The sequence below is a fragment of the Aethalodelphis obliquidens genome, unplaced genomic scaffold (assembly GCF_003676395.1).
Source record: "Aethalodelphis obliquidens isolate GAN/ISIS:26980383/991018 unplaced genomic scaffold, ASM367639v1 scaffold44, whole genome shotgun sequence".
Classification (NCBI taxonomy): domain Eukaryota; kingdom Metazoa; phylum Chordata; class Mammalia; order Artiodactyla; family Delphinidae; genus Aethalodelphis; species Aethalodelphis obliquidens.
In genome coordinates, this window is record NW_020837988.1 from 5433482 (window position 1) to 5451298 (window position 17817).

General features: G+C 51.7%; 2 protein-coding genes across 13 annotated transcripts in view; one reads left to right on the plus strand and one right to left on the minus strand.

Annotated features, from left to right (window-relative positions):
• Positions 1-3470, plus strand: part of MTNAP1 (mitochondrial nucleoid associated protein 1) — a 21187-nt gene extending 17717 nt beyond the window's left edge. For 4 of the 5 annotated variants that reach the window (XM_027080537.1, XM_027080538.1, XM_027080536.1 and 1 more), the window contains one exon: positions 3222-3470. In XM_027080537.1, coding sequence (XP_026936338.1) covers positions 3222-3403 — 182 coding nt within the window. In that variant the 3' untranslated portion in view covers positions 3404-3470. Of the gene's footprint in view, positions 1-2288 lie in introns of all 5 variants that reach the window. The other variant, XM_027080540.1, reaches the window with a different exon arrangement.
• The window catches only part of CPSF4L (cleavage and polyadenylation specific factor 4 like), a 22993-nt gene extending 6087 nt beyond the window's left edge, over positions 1-16906 (minus strand). The window contains exons 1-5 of one of the 8 annotated variants that reach the window (XM_027080545.1): positions 16459-16906; positions 15853-15903; positions 13305-13457; positions 8345-8440; positions 7389-7486 (exon numbers count right to left, since the gene is read on the minus strand). In XM_027080545.1, coding sequence (XP_026936346.1) covers positions 7389-7486; positions 8345-8440; positions 13305-13457; positions 15853-15903; positions 16459-16561 — 501 coding nt within the window. In that variant the 5' untranslated portion in view covers positions 16562-16906. The other 7 variants (XR_003427520.1, XR_003427518.1, XR_003427521.1 and 4 more) reach the window with 7 other exon arrangements.
• Between the last annotated feature and the right edge of the window lie 911 nt (positions 16907-17817).

Consider the following 17817-nt stretch of genomic DNA (forward strand, 5'->3'; position numbering starts at 1 on the left):
GATTCAATTTCAGTACTTGTAATTGGCCTGTTCATATTTTGTTTCTTCCTGGTACAGTCTTGGGAGATTGTAACTTTCTAAGAATTTGTCCATTTCTTCTAGGTTGTCCATTTTATTGGCATAGAGTTGTTGTAGTGGTCTCTTACATCAGTTGTAACTTCTCCTTTTTCATTTCTAATTTTTTTGGTTTGGGCCCTATCCCTTTTTTTCTTATGAGTTTGGCTAAAGGTTTAGCAATTTTGTTTATCTTTTCAAAGAATCAGCTTTTAGTTTCATTGACCTTTTTGTTTTATTAGTCTATTTATTTCTTCTGTGACCTTTATGATTTCTTTCCTTCTACCTGTTTTGTATTTTGTTTGTTCTTTAGTTGCTTTAGGTGTAAGGTTAGGTTGTTTGAGACTTTTCTTGTTTCCTGAGGTGAGCTTGTATCACCATAAACTTCCCTGTTAGAACTGCTTTTGCTGCATCCCGTAAGTTTTGGATCCTTGTGTTTTAGGTTTCGTTTGTCTCTAGGTGTTTTTTGATTTCCTCAGTGATCCATTGGTTGTTCAGAAGCATATTGTTTAGCCTCCACGTGTTTGTTTCCCGCCTAGAGAAGTTGCTTTAGCATTTGTTGTAAAGCTGGTTTGGTGGTGCCAGTCCTTAAGCTGTTGCTTTCTCTGTCAAATCTAAATGAGAGCCTTGCTGGGTAGAGTGATCTTGGTTTTAGGTTTTTCCCTTTCATCACTTTATATTGTGCCACTCCCTTTTGGCCTGCAGAGTTTCTGCTGAAAAATCAGCTGATAACCTTATGAGAATTTCCTTGTTGCTTTTAATATTTTCTCTTAATCTTTAATTTTTGTCATTTTTATTACTGTGTGTCTCGGCATGTTCCTCCTCCTTCTTCTTCTGGGACCCCTATAATGTGAATGTTGGTGCATTTGATGTTGTCCCAGAGGTCTCTTCAACTGTCCTCATTTCTTTTCATTCTTTATTCTGTTACACAGCAGTGATCTCCACCATTCTGTCTTCCAGTTCACTTACTCCTTCTTCTGCCTCATTTATTCTGCTATTGATTCCTTCTAGTGTATTTTTCATTTCAGTTATCGTATTCTCAACTCTGGTTGTTCTATTTTCTCTTTCTTAAAACTTCTTGTAGCTCCTCACTCTGCATGCATTCTTTTCCCAAGTTCTTTGCCTCGGTTCGCAGGCTGCAAGATGGTAGTTTTCTTGCTTCCGGTGTCTGCCCCCAGTGGGTGAGGCTGGTCTAGAGGCTTGTGCAGGCTTCCTGGTGGGAGGGGCCCGTGTCTGCCCTCTGGGTGGGGCAGGGCTGTAACAGGGGGCACGTTGAGAGGTGTCTGTGGGCTCAGGGAGTTTTTAGGCAGCCTGTCTGCTGATGGCTGGGGCTGTGTTCCCTCTGGGTTGGTTGGTCGGTTGGCCTGAGGCCTCCCAGCACTGGCGCCTGTAGGCTGTTGGCTGGACCCGGGTGCTGGCGCTAACTAACCCGGGTGGGCCTGGCCCAGGCTTCTGCCGAGTCGCCGCCCGGGTGGGCCTGGCCCAGGCTTCTGCCGAGTCGCCGCCCGGGTGGGCCTGGCCCAGGCTTCTGCCGAGTCGCTGCCCGGGTGGGCCTGGCCCAGGCTTCTGCCGAGTCGCTGCTTTTGTCCTGGGTCCTGGTGCTCTGCACCCTCCAAGAGTGGGGTCTCTGCTTCCCTCACTCCTGTGGGGCTCCTGCAGTCAAACCCCACTGGCTTTCGAAGCCAAATGCTCTAGGGGCTCCTCCTCCGCTGCCAGACCCCCAGGCTGGGGAGCCTGACGTGGGGCTCTGAACTCTCACTCTTCTAGGAGGAAGCCTGTGATAGAATTATTCTCCAGTCTCTGGGTCACCCCCCAGGTGGTGTGGGAATAGATTGTGTCACAGGTGCACCCCCTCCTACCATCTCGTTGCGCTTCCTTCTTTGTCTTTGGATGTAGGATATCTTTTTTGGTAGGTTCCAGTCTTTTTTTAATCAATGTTTGTTCAGTTATTTGTGATTTGGGTGTGCTCGTGAGAGGAGGTGAGCTCAAGGTCCTTTCTACTCTGCCATCTTGTCTCTAGTCTGAATGGCTTTCTCCTGCTGGTAAGCCATCAGAATGAAGTGACCAAGTTTAGCAGGGCCTTGATCTCTGATATCTCCCAGTCTGTTTCTGTTCCAACCAAAATAGCATTTTCAGTTGTAGGTACCAACGTATTTAACATCACCTAAGGAATAGTTACTCTTCAGTTTCTGTTGTGGAATGTACTTAATTATCTCTTTTTTCTGGGCTTCCAGTGTGAATGTCTGTGTAAACTGTCTTTGTGACCTTGAGCCAGTGACTTAACCTCTCTGTGCCTTGGTGTCCTCATCTGGTGTTCGGCAGAGGTGCTTGGCAGCTGTACGTTGAGAGAGAGACAGCAGTCGACAGCCCCAGACCAGCTCCACCTTGACCCCAGGAATGTGCCTGTGCACATGAGCTGAGCATCGATTCTTAAAATGATGTGGGTGACTTTGAAAAAGCCGTCTGAAGTTTGTCCAGATTCTGGAATTATTTGATTACGTCCACAAAGTAACAGGGAAAGGTTTCCCTGTCTACGCATTGCTGCCATCTGAGGTAGGGAAATCCTTGACGACCTTTTATCGAGTCTTTTAATGATTTCTTAGTAATGTTCAAAATAGTTTGAGAGTTAAGGTCAGCTGATAACTGATTCTTTTCTTAGATTCAGATCTAAACAAACGCAGCATGATCCAGGGATATGCCTCTTGGCTCCAGTTCGCAATATTGTAAACTTGCCTTACGAGGATGCATTTGTTGTTCATACTACGACGTAAGTTTGTTTGCACAGCCAGGCCCACCCATTTATGTGATCTGGCAGATTCCAGGCTTCCTTAGGAAGACTAGAGGTTCTTTTCAAAGCTGGAGTTGTCCATGAGTGAGGCTCTGCTCCATGCAAAGCCAGTGTGCTTCAGCCAGGAGAGAGGAGCTCGTGTCTCCACAAAGCCAGGAGAGAAGTCTGGAATGCTCTTACCATGCTGTTCCGTTTTAAACAGCCTCCTACATTCTGTCTCTTAAATTGTGCTCCACATCTTCCCTGGCACTGGTGGGAGCTTCCCTGGGTAAACAGCAGTGCTCAGATTCTGCTTCCAGGGCAGCCGCGTGCCTTCCCAAACACGGCTTCCAGCAATGTGTGTAGAAACGCAGCCTGAGAATTCCCATCCACCCTGCAGGAGAGTTAACGGTGGTACCCAGGCTTCTCTCCATCCTCGAAGATTTACCGGGAAGGTTCGGTTACTGGAGGCTGCAAACATTCACAGGCACGTCTGGACACCCTGCTGTAATGCGCATGGTCTGTGTAAGGTGGGTTATCTCTGCTACCTACTTGAGTTTAATCCTGAGTGATGATACCTGAAACACTGCCTTTTTTCTATATATATTAAAATATTTAGCTATTAAGAATAAATCATTTTGTATTATCAGTGGAGTGTTTTATACTTTATGGGAAGCCCTATCTGCTGCTACTATTTCTTTCGGTCCTGTTTTTCCTGATTTACGGATTATCCAGTTACTCTCAGTACCTGCTCCCCCACCCCCACCATGTTCGTCCTACATATTACTGTTACCACGCTTCATAACAAAAATATGTTCAAAAAATATTCCTCTATTCTGGTTATTTGCCTCTCCCAGACACTTACCTGTGAAATGGGTAGTAGGTGTGTCCTTGGGCAAGTTATCTGACTTAATTGGAGCCTCCTTGGTCCGGACTGTAAAATGGGGATGATTATACCTACTTTGCAGAGATTTGGTTGAATTAAAAGTCTTGCATCTGTTAATTCCAGCAAAGTGTCACACATAATAGGAATGAAATAACAGCTTTTCTAACACCTCTTGTGGCCTCTTATTTCGTTCACATCCTGAACTTGAACTAAGCAAGAGAGGCCCCACCACAATCCACGCCAAAATCCAGCTGCCACCTGGGTGCTCACTTTTGTCATTCCAGCGCCGTGCAGCCTTCTTCACCTGCAGTCTCTCGTGAGGCCAGAGCTGCCACCACACTCGTTTTCTAGAATGAGGGAGCAGACTCGAGGAGGTTAAGTAATTTGCCTGCATGGCTGTGTAGAGTTTGTCACATAGCAGCCCAGGGTGGAGCTGGCGTTCAGACCTCCGAATCTGTCTCCAGGGCCGGCTATCCTCTTAGCCTCGGCCTCACCCTCCCGCTCCAGGCCGGATGAGCCAGCTGCCTCCGTCTGCCGAAGGCAGGGAGCCTGGTCCTACCGCGCACTGTGTGTCGTCCCTCTTCTTTCCATTCCTCCAAAAGGCGCAGCCTTGCCTCCCTGCTCCTTTCCCCGTGGATTAAGTTGCATTGGGGTTTGACTCAGACAGTGACCGAGACCACACGGCATTCACTGATCCATGTCACTTCCTTACGTCCCCGGGATAAGCCTCACTCGTACCATCCACCTCCCTGTAATTCCTTACAGAAGGCATGCACAGAATCTCGTCTTACACTTAGGGAAGCAGCTGTCATGCTAAAGAAACCACTTGATTTAATTGTTCGTTTACAGCAGCAGCTGAGGCCGTGTGCACAGGAAGGCCACGTGCCACCCAGAACTGTCGGCGGCGGGGCGGGAGCTAAGCACAGGGCACTGGCCGTCCCCATGTGCTCGAGCTCTTGGTTTTACTTACACTGTGCTCCCCCGTTCTATGAATACCTCGTTCCTGCCACACTCAGTCAGCCTCCGCTCCTGCTATATTTTCAGTAGCTCGTTCACGTACAGAAGAGGAAATTGAAACACAGCAGGTTGCTTCTGCACCTCCTTTCCTGGTTAGGCAGGCAGTGGGCTAGCTGAGAACAGAATCCCCTAGGATGGCCTTCGGGCGTCTTCACTAGAAGGTCCTTCAGTTCCCCAGACCGACCAGGGGTATTTTTTGGTAGCTTCTACCAGTTGACTCTTGCTGGCATAATGGCTTATTTTTCAACACTACAAGAGAAAAAGTTAATGGTGTGACTTTTAGTAAATTCAGATCCTAAGAGAAAAATCCTAAATTGTCTAGGGCACCCTAGGAGATGGTTAGCTGGCTTTCTGCTCATAAATGAAGGTCCATTTCTGGCCTGAAAAAGGCTTTGAGGTTCAAGCCCCATCATCACTAACCCAAAGAACAGGGCTGTGGATGCATGAAGACCAGGAAATCCATCGTGTGAGGAAGGCAAGGCCTGATAGTACAATTCTCTTGCAGACTAGAGAAGGCAAAGGTCAGGACAGTTCAGAGGCCATCTCATGAGTGTAAAACATGATTTTCTTCCTGAGGAACCAGAAGATAACAACCAAGAAATGTAAGGTGTGACATTCCCTTCCTTACCAAGCCGCCCCTTACCAACCAAGACTGTGCCAAGTCTTAAGGCTGTTATGTATAAATAACTCAAGGGATTGTCAGGTAGCAAAATAGTGCATGAAAGATGTTTAACTTATTAGCCTTTTAAAGAAATAAACAGTCTTATCTGGCAGGAAATGCAAATAAGATGAGGTTACTGAGACCTTAAAATTGGAACAATTTGGTCTCCCCCATTCTCTCTTAATTTGCACTCCTAAACCTCTGTCCGATTTTATCTTGCTAATCACCCCTCGTCTTGCCCTCAACAGAGCAGTAGCCCAGCTCATCACCACTCACCCTGTAACACGGGCCCTCTTCCAGGGCCCTGAGCCCCAGGCAGTAAGTGACCGGGGGCTCCTGGGGCTTCATCTGAGGGTGGAGAAGCAGACACTCTTTCGGGGAAGGGGGCTTGTGAGGTTCCCAGGCAGAAGCAGGAGGTGCCGAACCCACTGGCCGGATGACAAGCTGCAGAGAAAGTGAAGCCAAAAGGAAACATTTATAGACACTCCCTGTGTAGAAAGAGGGCAGGGACTCCGGCCAGGCCTTCAGACTGAAACCAGGTTGTGAAATGCCTTCGTTTACGCCTTAACTGCCGAAAGCGTACCTTTTGGTGGACGTTGGAAATGGCTTGTGAATTCCCCAGTGTCGACGATCGCTTCCCACCCGCTGTCAGCGATCCCACTGGGAACCAGCAGGGGTCGCCCTCCTCATGTGCCAGTGCCATCCCAGCCTAGGGCTGTGTACAGAACCCCCAATTAGCAAGAGCTCGGCTGCTCCCCCCAGCGTTCGTGCTCCCTCTTTGGCCTCTGTCAGACTTTACTGGCAGGCCAGCATGCAGACATCCCCACCGGGACCAGCAAGCTTTTTCTGCAGGAGCCCAAACAGTAAATATTTTCAACTTTGCGGGCCATCTGGTCTCTGTTGGAGCTACGCAACTCTGCCATCGTAAGCATGAGGAACAGTCAGACAGTATGTAAATGATGGGCTTGGTCCTGTTCCAGTGAAACTATTTATGAGCACTGGAATTTGCATTTCCACACATCGCAAAATGGTACTTTGGATTTTTCTGTCACCACCTTTAAAAAGTCATTTTTAGGTCCCAGGCTGTACAGAAACAGGCAAAAGGCCAGATTTGACCCCACAGGCTGTGTGGCTTGCTGAGCCGGGATGGAGGCTCTCGTATCAAGACTCGATATCAGGGGGAGGCAGATCTGTTCCCATAGGGACCAGGCACAACCAGGATGGCCCTGATTCAGAACAACTCTGGACCACGGGTCCTCAGCTAGACCCCAGGTTCTTGAATAAAAACCACACCTGTGTTCTGCAGCTAAGGAGAAGGAAAGCCTCAGGGGCCGAGAAGCTCTGCCTGAAGCAGAGACGACGGAGGTCCGAGGGGGTCTGGGAGGAGCGACCCCGTATGTGTGCCTTTCCCAGGATCCGGGGAGCAGATGGTGTGAGAGTGAGGGCACCTGGGAAGAGTGCAGGGCTGGGGAGCAAGGGTTCCCCAGGGAACCGTGCAGTAAAGGAGTGAGCCACATCTGCCCCCCTCCTAGCTGCACTCACCTTCAGGTAACTTGGGTTGAATAAAAGATTCATCTTGGGGCTGAGGGAGGCATGGAGAGACATAGTTACAGCCGCGCTCTAGGCACCGCCCAAGCTCACTGCTCATTAACACGTCCTGCACCAGCCTGAGGCAGGTTTCCTGTTCTCAGAGCCCCACAGGGAAGGAGCCGGCACCCCAGCCAGGGAGAATTGCAGAGGATGGGGGTTGCGGGTAGGTGTTGAATGTCTCTACTCCTGTTTCTAAGAGCTATACACCCATCCCCAGCAATAGATAGGCACTAACAGGATGGGTTAGAGTTCAGTGCAGCCGACAGCACCAGGAGGGGTGGGCGTAGGGTGAGCGAGAACACCGTGGGTAGGTGCTCGCCGGACACTTCACTCCCCACCCCAGGCCAGTGAAGGTGCAGAAGGATCTAGGTCTAGAAGCCAGAGAGTGGGCCCGGCACTCGGGGGAGTCACACTTACTGTGCAAATTGGCATTTGGGTCCCTCAGGGCAGAAGCCAGCCGAGTAGTTAATACACATTATTCTGCGGATGTGGCGATATTTACACAGGGGACCTGCTGGGCAAAGAAAACCGCTAGAAGGATCTTCTTTAGCTAGTGGGGGAAACACACATGTCAAAGCTTACCGGCAAGGGGAAGCACCAACTTCCTAGCCACATGACTGAGATGGGAAAGGGCACCTCAGAATGTGTGGGAGTAGGTGTCAGCTGGCCAGGCCTGAAACAGTAGCGTCAGAAGTGTCCCTAACGCGCTGTCTTGGAGGACTTCATGGATGTGGGCTGTAACATGCTTTTATTTATTTAGCTGTAGCAGGTTTGGCTGAGCAAAGGCCAGCCAATCACACATCTTACTAATCCTCCTTCAGCCTCCATCCCCTAAAATCCTCCCCGAACCAGGGCTGCCAGGAGCTCAGTAAGAACACCACACCCAGATACCGGAAAAGAAAGGACGGCGGTGCTCAGAGCACGGGGACTCCAATGGGGGCCCTGCCTCCGAACTTTGGCCAGATAGGGACAGTGAAATGTATTTACGTGACACCCAGATGGGAAGGAACAGAGAAATGTCTCCTATGGGTCAGACCCGATGCGCAGGGCTGCCCGAGGGGTCCTACTTCCACCCGGCCCACCGGCCCTCAGGGGAGCTGGTCTCCTTTTCATATTTGTTCAAGGTTACACAGTCAATACATTCTGAAGCCATTGGGATTTGAACCCCAGTGAGCCTGCTCCAAGAAGCCCACCATGCACTGCAGAGGGTTTCCACTGGGGGGAGCTACAGAGGCCTGCTGTGGGATTTCAACCTGGGGCGGACCTCCACAGGCCGCATGAGGAATGTGCATCCTTCCCCTGCCGGGAGACTCCCCCCAAGTCCTGCTCCCCCATGTCCCCTAGAGCCCCCTTTCTGTCAGGGCCTCACCGTCCTTGCAGAAACCTTGGTCATACCACGGACAGTCCCGGGTCTTGAAGGCCGGCTTCACATGGAGAAAGGGACATTCCTTGTTGCTGCAGTCACCTGAAAATCCCAGAGTTCTTGGTGCATAAGTGGGTTCATGTTTGCAGTCACTTCCGCCCTCCCGGAACAAGACTGACCCTGCCCCTTGCGTATAAGCCACTTCTCTGCCTTCTGGTGGTCAGCAGCTTTTTGAGGACAGCAAGATATTTATTTCTAAACCTTCCTGCAACCTAAGAAAGGCGGATCGCAATCATACTGGCTAAGCGGGACTTGGGTGTGAATACACACATCTGCAAGAGTTGGGGCAGGGCCAGATATCTGGAGGTATTTAGAGGCAACTTGGGAGGAAGGAACGAGGAGAGATGGGGAAGGGGAGACCCAGAGCCAGCAGCTTAAGGTCCAGGAAGGCATAGACGCTGCGTGAAGGTGTTGCCGTGCAGGCGGCTAAAGCTTCATCTCTACGATGAAACCTCCATGGCTTCCAGAGTAAAGGGGTGCAGTTCTTTCTGGGGGAAATGCCAAGAAGAGCAGAGCACTGCTTCAAAGCTGGCACAGAGATTAAGATAAATGCAACACAGAGGGACACCTGTAGTTTCGCAAAGCCTGTGCCGTAACCTGTCTGTGGATTAGACCAAGACCCCGGGCTCCTAGGAGGAGCCAGCCCTGTCTGCATAGACCACAGGAGTTAGGGAGGGAATCTAAGCACTCTTAGCTTCCCCTTAGGGACCCAGGGGCTCTGAAGGAACCAAGGGGGAAGATTCAGCCCTGTTTTCACCTCATTCAAGTAGAGAATTGGTGTTTCCAATCTCATCCTCCTTAAAAGCCTACAACTTAACAATGAAAGATCAGAAGGAGAAATTAAGGGAACAATCCCATTTACCATCACATCAAAAAGAATAAAATACCTAGGAATACACCTGCCTAAGGAGGCAAAAGACCTGTACTCTGAAAACTATAAGACGCTGATGAAAGAAACTGAAGATGACACAAACAGATGGAAAGATATACCGTGTTCTTGGATTGGAGCAATCAATGTTATCAAAATGACTGTACTACCCGAGGCAATCTACAGATTCAACGCAATCCCTATCAAATTACCAATGGCATTTTCACAGATCTAGAACAAAAAGAATTTTTTTTAATTTGTGTGGAAACACAAGAGAACCCAAATAGTCAAAGCAATCTTGAGAAAGTAAAATGGAACTGGAAGAATCAGGATCCCTGACTTCAGACTATACTATAACGCCAGTCATCAAAACTATGGTACTGGCACAAAAACAGAAATACAGATGAATGAAACAGGACAGAAAGCCCAGAAAGAAAGCCACACACCTATGGTCAATTAATCTATGACAAAGGAGGCAAGAATAAACAATGGAGAAAAAAAAGATAGTCTCTTTTCAATAAGTGGTGCTGGGAAAACTGGACAGCTACATGTAAAAGAATGAAATTAGAACATTCTCTAACACCATACACAAAAATAAACTCAGAATGGATTAAAGACCTAAATGAAGACCAGATACTATGAAACTCCTAGAGGAAAACATAGACAGAACACACTTTGACATAAATCACAGCAGTATCTTTTTGGACCCTTCTCCTAGAGTAATGGAAATAAAAACAAAGATACACAAATGGGACTTAATTAAACTTAAAGGTTTTGCACAGCAAAGGAAACCATAAAGAAAACAAAAAGACAACCTAAAGAATGGAGAAAATATTTGCAAATGATGCGACCAACAAGGGATTAATCTCCAAAATATACAAACAGCTCATACAGCTCCATATCCAAAAAACAAACGACCCAATCCAAAAATGGGCAGAAGACCTAAATAGACGTTTCTCCAAAGAACACATACAGATGGTCATTAGGCCCATGAAAAGATGCTCAACATCACTAATTATTAGAGAAATGCAAATCAAAACTACAGTGAGGTATCACCGCACACTGGCCAGAACGGCCATCATCAAGGTCTACAAATAATAAATGCTGGAGACGGTGTGGAGAAAAGGGAACCCTCGTGCACTGTTGGTGGGAGTGTAAACTGGTACAGCCACCATGGAGAACAGGTTCCTCAAAAAACTAAAAACAGAGTTACCATATGATCCAGCAGTCCCACTCCTGGGCATATATCTGGAGAAAACTATAATTCGAAAAGATACATGCACCCCTATGCTCATAGCAGCACTATTCACAGTATCCAAGACAGGAAAGCAACCCGAATGTCCACTGACAGATGAATGGATAAAGAAGATGTGGTACATACATACCGTGGACTATTACTCAGCCATAAAAACGAATGAAGTAATGCCATTTGCAGCGACATAGATGGACCTAGAGATGATCATACTAGGTGAAGTAAGTCAGACAGAGAAAGACAAATACCATATGATATCACTTGTATGTGGAATCTAAAGAAAAAAAACACAAATGAACTTATTTATAAAACAGCAATAGACACACAGACAGAGAAAACAAATTTATGGTTACCAAAGGGGGAAGAGGGGAGGGATAAATTAGGACTTTGGGATTAGCAGATACACACTACTCTATGTTAAACAGGTAGACAACAAGGACCTACTATATAGCACAGGGAACTCTACGCAATATTTTGTAATAACCTATAATGGAAGAGTCTGAAAAAAGAATATACATCTATTATAGAATATATATATAGAACTGAATCACTTTGCTGTGCACCTGAAGCTAACACATTGTAGATCAACTAAACTTCAATACATTAATTAATTAAAGCTTACAACTTAGCGCTTTTCAGAGCCAAAAGGAACGCCATAGTGTCAATTCCACTGGTTTCCGAGCAGCTCCAAAGAGATCTACTTTTTACATTGGGCTTGTGCAAAGCAAGGTTCCACCTGAACCTTCAAGAGTACCACTCCTTCCCCAGAGTTTCAACCCCACTCTTATCCAGTTCTCTCATTTCACAAACGAGGACACCAGGTCTCTCGGCCAGCAGGTGGCACCGCACCCCACCCGCCCGTCTGCCTGTCAGAGCCCCCTGCCCAAGGTACCTTTGGGACGAGCACATCCCAGAGCAGAACCAAAGCCCCCAGGCTTCCTAGCTCCTTTCAACTGCCCTTTCCCACTCCTACATCTCCCCAACAATTTTTTTTTTTTCAGGCTCCGCGGCCATGGCTCACGGGCCCAGCCGCTCCGCGGCATGTGGGATCTTCCCGGACCAGGGCACGAACCCATGTCCCCTGCATCGGCAGGCGGACTCTCAACTACTGCGCCGCCAGGGAAGCCCATCCCCAACAATATTTTTTAAGTAAAACGATTTACTTCCAATGAGAACTGTAATTATGCTTTGATATTAGAAAAAGGTATTCATTCATTTACTCCAAGAGCAAAAAACACGGGTTACCTATTGTAACCACCAGTGTATACGTCCGCCCTCACAGTAGGGATTATTTGAGAGCAGAGCGGACCTAGTTCTATTCCCGTATCCATGCCCAGCACGACCCCAATCCCCCAAAGAAAGCCAACCGAGGTTTTTGAAAGAATAAAGGGGCATTTTAAATTAAGAGCTTTTTAGGTGACGCGGCCAAGGGGGACCAGGATTCATATACACTTTGCCCTTTCTTACAAGGGACACATGCGGGCAACCCTCATGAATTGCCACCGCCAGGTCTCAAGTCCGAGGAGAAGGCAGGAAACAGAATTTGAGCCTGGGGGCTTCCCTGGTGGCGCAGTGGTTGAGAGTCTGCCTGCTGATGCAGGGGACACGGGTTCGTGCCCCGGTCTGGGAAGATCCCACATGCCCATGCCGCGGAGTGGCTGGGCCCGTGAGCCATGGCCGCTGAGCCTGCGCGTCCGGAGCCTGTGCTCCGCAACGGGAGAGGCCACAACAGTGAGAGGCCCGCATACCGCAAAAAAAAGAATTTGAGCCTGGGGGAAGCTCTTACGGACCTTGGGGGGTGGGGTACCTTCTTCCTGGATACCCAGGAATGCCCCCCCATGGACACTAATGAGGAACAGCTGCCCACAGCCCCCCCGATGTTTCAAAGCCAAGCCGCCTCAGTCAGAGGTGTCCCTGGAGGCTGGCCCAGCTCTCCCTCCAAGTCCCTCTTCGGAATACAGTTTGAAAACTACTAGACTAGATCATCCTTAAGGCTCCTTCCAGCTCTGAAAAGCACTGAACTGTAAAAGTTTATGGAGAAAGATAAGACCTGAAACACATGCACAGATCCCGTTCTTAAACCGGCAGTGGCTTCCCCCTATGTAGCCCCTCAGATGACAAAAGACTTGAGTCAGAGGGGGGTGACATGCGGGTCCAGACCTGACCACACAAGGTCATTTCAGGGGCCAAACTTCTGAAGCTCGCGATCTCCCGTTTACAGTGACTTTCTATTGCCAATCAGTGATGCCAGTTTTCCATTTACCGAAGCAATGTAAAGTTTTCTTCTAAAAGAGGAGTTAAAAATAGCAAGACGGTCTATTGCCAAGGAGGCGATGGTGCGCGTCGACGGGGCAGGTGCTTTGTGGAGACCTGGAGCACCGTGAAAGTGCTTGCTGTTTGGGAAACACTGGCTCCGACTCACCCCAGCCCATCCCGGGGCTTGAGAGAGGGCGTGTTCAAGGCTCGTTTCCAGACAGCCCATCTGGGTGCGTGATTAGCCAGGAGTGGACCAGGGAGGGCAACCATTCAGCCTTTGATTCCAGCCCTCTCCCTCCCCCGGCGGGACCGGCTGCGTGTGCCCGAGCCTGCTGGGGCAGTGAAGCAGGGCTCAGAGGACAGTTCCAATTTTTCTAGGGGGTTGGAGAAGCAAGGCCCCCGCGGCCTGGTCTGCCCACCTGGGACACGCGAGGCCTTTGGGGGCCCCTCCCCGACTTCATCCCATCCCTCGGCCCCCACTGCTACCCTCCGGGGTGTGTGGGGGGGAACCGGGAAGGGGCATTACCGACCGAACTTGGAGTAGAAGTAGCACACGGGCATCCTGGTGACGTCGTACTGGTGCAGGAACTTGCACTGGTCGCCCTTCTTGCACAGCCCCCGGAGCCAGTGCTTACACACCACCATCTTCTCCCCTCGGTCGTGCCGGAAGGGGCACAGCTTCCCTGGGGACACCAGAGCACCCAGCTGGGGGTCCCCGCTCGCCTAGAGCCTGAGCCCAGCTCACCCCTGGAAGGAAGGCCCACCGCCCCTTCCCCTGGAGCCTGGGGGAGGCTAGAATTGGGGGCCAGACACGGCTTAAAACACAGCTTCAAAGCCCTCTCTGCCTGGCATGGTGCCCTGGCCCTTCTCGAACCCCGGGGAGCCCCCAGGCTGTCAGGACACCTTCTGCAGCACCTTCCACACCCCTCCCCTCCAGCCTGACGGGGTGCTCCTACCAGACAGCAGAGCCCTGGTTTCCAGCCCTGGCCCCCCGAGCCGCCACCCATCCTAGCAAGGTGCCAGCACAAAGCGAGGCTCATAAAGGACCTGTTGAATTCACGTCTTAAAAAACCAAATGGGGCTTCCCCGGTGGCGCAGTGGTTGAGACTCCGCCTGCCGATGCAGGGGACACGGGTTCGTGCCCCCGTCCGGGAAGATCCCACGTGCCGCGGAGCGGCTGGGCCCGTGAGCCATGGCCGCTGAGCCTGCGCGTCCGGAGCCTGTTGCTCCGCAACGGGAGAGGCCACAGCAGTGAGAGGCCCGCGTACCGGGAAAAAAAAAAAAAAATGTTCTGTTTCCTGATTCCAGAGATCTAACAGGGTGACGTAGGAGCCAGCTTGGTAACAATTCAGAAGGAACTGGAAATGCTACATTTCACCCTTTGTCATCTTCACTCAGGTGGTCTTGCCGTCGGCAGGAAGGACACCCCTCGGTTTCTTAGCAGGACCCGTCTCGTGCTTGGCCACCTCTCCGATAGAATTTGTGGGGTGCTGGGGAGGTGTTCTTCTTAAATAGCCTTACCCTCCAGCCCTGGCCATTGGCTTGCCTGGGTCTGACTTTCCAGACCTAAGAACAGTTTTATTTCTTTGCAAGAGGGTATCTCTGTGAACCACTGTTCTAGAGACTGGATGGACCAAGCTGAGGAGACAGGACCCCAGGAGGCATCACTAGTCCTGGATTCACAAAGCCTGGAGTGGCCGACAAGCTCATTTCCCTCCTCACCCCATCGTCCAGGGCTGCCCCAAACATGGACGAGGCATGTGGCAAAAATGGCCCTAGGTCCCCCCCTGTGCCTGGGCCCCTCCTGGCCTCCCAGCTTCCCAAGAACAAAATCACTTGGATCCCAAAAGCAGGTCCTAAACTCATTCAGAGTTTCTTAACCTGGATCTCTAGGGGGGACTGGAGACCCCCAAATTGGAGGCAACTGGGGGCAACTGGGTTTCCATCGGAAGAGCCCGTGAGTGGTTCAGGAGGCAGAAGCAAAGCTGAGAGCCGCTGCTTTTCAGTCAGGTACCCCACACCCCCCGAAGCGCTGCTTTTGGGGAGAAGAGTTTGGAAGAGCAGTTTTTCCGTTTTGTTTTGTTCTTTTGGCCACGCCGCGTAGCATGAGGGATCTTAGTTCCCCGACCAGGGATCAAACCCACGCCCCCTGCGTTGGGAGCTCGGAGTCTTAACCACTGGACCGCAGGGAAGTCCCCATGGAAGAGCATATCGTTGAGCCACGTTGGGGTGGGGGAGAAATAAGGATGCTTGTTGTAGCATCTCAGAGACTGTGGCCAGAGCTTTCTTAGGACACAAGAAATGGATGCAGGGACTTCCTGGTGGCGCACTGGTTAAGAATCCACCTGCCAATGCAGGGGACACGAGTTCGAGCCCTGGTCAGGGAAGACCCCACATGCCGCGGAGCAACTAAGCCCGTGCGCCACAACTACTGAGCCTGCGCTCTAGAGCCCGCGGGCCACAACTACTGAAGCCCGCGTGCCTAGAGCCCGTGCTCCGCAACAAGAGAAGCCACCAAAATGAGACGCCCGCGCACCGCAACAAAGAGTAGCCTCCGCTCGCCACAACTAGAGAAAACCTGCGTGCAGCAACGAAGACCCAACGCAGCCAAAAATAAATAAACTTATTAAAAAAAAAAAAAGGAAATGGATGGAACGGCTGAGCAGGTCCCAAATTAATTCGGAGGACAAGAGTAGGGGGAAGGAAAGCACTCCCCCTGCTGGGGGAAAATAAATAAGTCGGAGGGCTCCTGGGAGCACACAGCTGACATCCACAAACAATCCCACCTCCAGCAGGGCAGAAAGAAGGGAATGTCTCCTTCAGGGCAGCCCTGCCTGCCCTAGTCAGTGCTAGTGAATCAGGGAAATGCTAGGGGGGGGTGGGGGAAGGTAGGCTTCTGGACAGAGCCCCCAACTTGCCCTTTGCCTACTTTTTATAAGACTAAAATTTTGCCCCGTCCCACCTTCCCCTCCCCAGGTGCAAATCCAACACCCTATTCCAGGCCAAGCTGAACCCCGTGTGGCCTAGACAGCCCCCGCTGCCACCCACCCCCAACCCCAGCCCCACCTGCTGACCCACCTTTCTCGCAGAGCCCTTTAGCGAAGAAGTTGCACACAGCTGAGCCGGACTCTGGAAGGAGAAGAACGCAAAGGAGGGGGGCAGCTTCTCCAGAGGCTGTGGCTGTCAAAGGGCCCTCACCCCTCCAGCAGCAAGTCTCCCTTCTACCCACCAAGGCCTGGGCCTGGGGGTCCTCAAGTCCTGGCCCTTGGGTTGCCGGCCTCAGGAGCCAGCCTTCAGTCTCCACACCTAAGCCCCCCCAACTCTGAAACGGAGGTGCTGGAAGGGCCCCAGGCCCCCCGGGAGCTCGGGAGGCCAGTGTGCTTCTTCCCAACTTCTTTCAATTTACCTCTCTCGGGTCTGCTTGCCCAGAAGCCAGCCCCATTTTTTTTTTTTTTTTTTTTGGAGTCCTGGAAAGGATGTAAGAGGGGGGCCTGAGAAGCGAGGGGCTAAGCTGGGGCTCCCAGATGGCGGGCCCAAGCCCCCCTGCTCCTCCCTGGCGAGCAGCAGAGAGAAGGGGCCGCCCCATCAGGGAGCCAAGCAGAGGGGCCTGCAGAGAAGGCCGGCGGGGGGGCGGGGAGAGAGGGGGAGGGCAGGGGTGGCGGCGGGGTCCCCGTCCTCACTCACTGTCCATGCCCTGGAAAGGCAGGAGTCCAGTGCCCTTCTGCATCTCTACATCCTTCTCGAAGGTGAAGGTGATCTGCTCCAGCCCTGCAATGACCTCCTGCATCCTCTCTCTCCTGCTGGGGCTACTAAAAGTTGCTCAAGCCGCCTGCAGATGGGCCTAATATAGCTCATCAGAGGCCCTTAAGGGGCCAGGCTCTGATGCGGAACCCCATCTCCCCGGCTGACTGCTGAGTTATACTCCCCAGGCACAGCTAGACAGGCATTACCTGATGCAGGTGCAGACGCCCCAGGGCCCCAGTCCCCTACACCTGTACCTAAGTCCCACTCTCAATGCGCGCTGCTGGGGAGGGATGAGCAAAGCGCCACACGCTGCTTATCTCTACATGTTCCCAAAGACGCCCATGCAGACGTTACCAAGCCCGTGTTCGTACTTTTTTTTTTTTTTTTTTTTTTTGCGGTACGCAGGCCTCTCACTGTTGTGGCCTCTCCCGTTGCGGAGCACAGGCTCCGGACGCGCAGGCTCAGCGGCCATGGCTCACGGGCCCAGCCGCTCCGCGGCATGTGGGATCTTCCTGGACCGGGGCTCGAACCCGTGTGCCCTGCGCGTACTTTTAATGTAAAGACACAGCCACAGGTGAGCTGTGAGGAGAGTTGCACAACCCAGCCCCGGCGAGGCTGCGCTGAGTCTTCTGGATTCGCGCAAGCTGGCGCCTGGGAGCCGGAGGGCCTGGGGGCGGGGCGAGCGGTGCAGAAGGAGGGAGCCCCCCTCGGCCCCCGCATTTCCCTTCAATCAGGCCCCAGCCCACCCCTCCCTCTGGGACTCCTGACGCCCCTCCTCTGGCCTGAGCGACAAGCCAGAGTGAGCTCTTCACGGGAGAGAGGGAAAAGGACCGACTCCCGAGGACTCGGAAACTGCGGGATGAATAGCGCTTTGTCTACCACGCACACGATCCCGTGCTGGGCCGGGGGGCGGGGGGGAGGTGAGACCAACCGGAGGCCGCGGCCTCGCAGCGCGGGCTCCGCCCGCCACCCCGGCGCCTCCCACCCCTGAGAAAGTGCTTTGTAAACGAAATCTCTGTGCAAATGTTGTTTTATCATCGTTACACCACCCCTGCCCCCAAGGCTGGGGACGTCGGAAAAGGCTTTCCAAGGAGCAACTGCGGGCTCTAACTGGGGCAGGCTTCCCCCTGCCCCTGCTCTGGCCCCCAGCAGGCCTTCCCTGCCGATGGAGCTGAGGTTTCAGAGTTGCTGGGGGACGATGCCCGCAATCCAAGCGCCCTCCTTCCTGGACGCAGCAGGGCGAGGCGGGCCGCGCCCTGTAGGCCTGCGGCCGGGCCAGCAAGAGGGAACCTGCTGGCT